Raw genomic sequence first — 2,340 nt, 5'->3', positions numbered from 1 at the left:
GATTTAAAGATTACAATAAATCTTTCAATAATTTATTTGCAAATTAGATAAAAGTTTATTTTTAATTTTAATTTGCCTCATTTTAATAATTTGAGTTCAGATTAAATGGGAAGGCTAAATTTGAATTCCATTTTTCTCTCAAAATATTAACTGCTTTTCTATTCATTTTAAGGCATTCCTTGGAGGTCTGAATTGGGCATTTATAGGTGTTGATGAAGCACACCGATTAAAGAATGATGACTCTCTTCTGTATAAGACCCTAATAGATTTTAAATCCAATCACCGTCTCCTTATCACTGGAACTCCTCTACAAAACTCCCTCAAAGAACTCTGGTCTTTGCTACATTTCATTATGCCAGAAAAGTAAGACAATTTTAATATTTAATTTTAATCATAGTTTTATATGGTAATAGTGGGAAAGTAATTAATGCAGGTAATAAGATCAGTAATAAGCTTTATTGCCCTAAACCTTTGATTATAAATTATTAAGAAGGAAAAAAGGAAATGGGGTCAGGTAGTGTTTGTAATAGTATTTGAATTTTTTAATTTTGTGAACTTTTTTTTTTTTTTTTTAATACAGAGATGAGGTCTTGCTTTCTTGCCCAGACTAGAGTGCAGTGGTGTAATCATAGCTTACTGTAACTTCAAACTCCTGGGCTTAAGCGATCCTCCTGCCTCACCTTGCTGAGTAGCTGGGATCACAGGCACTATCCACCATGCCTGACATCAATTTTGTACATAAACTTAAGCTGTGTGTAATAAATTACAACAGTTGATTTTGCACATGTTCAAAATACACCTGTTTGAAAAACTGAAACAATATCAGTTCTTTATACTAGCAATAACAGTGGGGTACTGGTAATCTCATTTTCTAAATAAGGAAAACTAGCCTAGACAAGGTTAAATAACTTGCACAAAGCCACGTATGTGTTATTTTTCAATAGATCCAGAACTTTAAAAGTACATTTCTTGAGAAATATTTTAGTGATAATTACTGTTGTGCCTGAAAATACTTCATATACATTTAACTCAGGGAGAATCAAAACTTACAAAACAACTACTTATATTTAACTCTCTCTCTACACGCACACACAGTGTACTTCTTGGGAGGGACATTTTTAGAAGTGATTAATTTCAGCTAATTTTCTCTCACTAAAAATACTATAGTATTTTTTGTTAAATAGTATTTTGTTTACATATGGCTACCCTGAAAAACCTCATATGCAATTTGACTCTTTCAGTGATTGTTCCACTTTCTTAAATTTTAAAGGTTTTCTTCCTGGGAAGATTTTGAAGAAGAACATGGCAAAGGGAGAGAATATGGTTATGCAAGCCTCCACAAGGAGCTTGAGCCATTTTTGTTACGCCGAGTTAAGAAAGATGTGGAAAAATCTCTTCCTGCCAAGGTTGAGCAGATTTTAAGAATGGAAATGAGTGCTTTACAGAAACAATATTACAAGTAAGCTGTATACAGAGCACATGTTCTGAACATTTAATTCTGAATACCCTCCCTGTCCTTGTCCTCATCATGGCACCTCTACTTTCTCCACAAATAGTGTCTTAGAGCAGTCGCAACTCTTGAATTTTCGAATAGTTTTATTCTATGGCATAATGGGGCAAAGGGAGATTTAATGGCATATCCAAAATCATAATTCATCTTCTAATACATCATTAATTGCTGTTTTAGATATTATACTGTTACCGTATAGAGAGTTTCTTTTACATATTAGGATTTCTCATACAAAGGTATTATGTAACTATAATAATTGACAGATGGAGGTAGAGGCCAGAGAAGGAAACTTAGAACAAAGGTTTGGGTCCTTTGCTTTTTGAAAAATATTGACAAATCAGAGCTTGTGTAAATTTTCTATGTCAAGCTCTATACAGTAACATTTTTCAAAAACGAAAATCTGTTCTGTTATCTGTTTCAACATTTAATTGCATAAAATGAGATATATTGCTATATGTACTTGGAGTCTCAGGAACATTTATATTTTATGGTAAAATCTTTAGGCACCATACATTTAAAAATATATGTATTGCATAATTTTTAGGTTTTTATTATGGAAAATTTCAAGACATAAACAAAAATAGGATAATATAATGAATTCCTGTGTACCCATCACTCATGTTCATTTTTAAGTCATAGCCAGTCTTGTTTCATCTCTAGGCTTCCCCATTTCTCTAACTCCCTATCCTTTTGAGACAAATCAGAGAGATAATTGTTCCACCCATAAATATTTTTCTGTGTTATCTCTAATAACTGATTTTATACTAGTATCCCACTTTAAAATTTTGTATTTTTTTCACATTCCAAACCTAGGAATTCCACTTTAAAAT

At 31.8% G+C, this 2,340-nt stretch overlaps 1 protein-coding gene across 1 annotated transcript in view; it reads left to right on the top strand.

Annotated features, from left to right (window-relative positions):
• Positions 1–2,340, top strand: part of CHD1 (chromodomain helicase DNA binding protein 1) — a 95,252-nt gene that overhangs the window by 41,813 nt on the left and 51,099 nt on the right. The window contains exons 11-13 of the mRNA XM_012638799.1: positions 173–363; positions 1,271–1,459; positions 1,688–1,703. Coding sequence (XP_012494253.1) covers positions 173–363; positions 1,271–1,459; positions 1,688–1,703 — 396 coding nt within the window. The remainder of the gene's footprint in view (positions 1–172; positions 364–1,270; positions 1,460–1,687; positions 1,704–2,340) is intronic.

The sequence above is a fragment of the Propithecus coquereli genome, unplaced genomic scaffold, assembly GCF_000956105.1.
Source record: "Propithecus coquereli isolate 6110/MARCELLA unplaced genomic scaffold, Pcoq_1.0 Scaffold135, whole genome shotgun sequence".
Classification (NCBI taxonomy): Eukaryota; Metazoa; Chordata; class Mammalia; order Primates; family Indriidae; genus Propithecus; species Propithecus coquereli.
The sequence above is the reverse complement of the archived record's forward strand: the minus strand, read 5'-3'. Positions and strand labels throughout refer to the sequence as shown.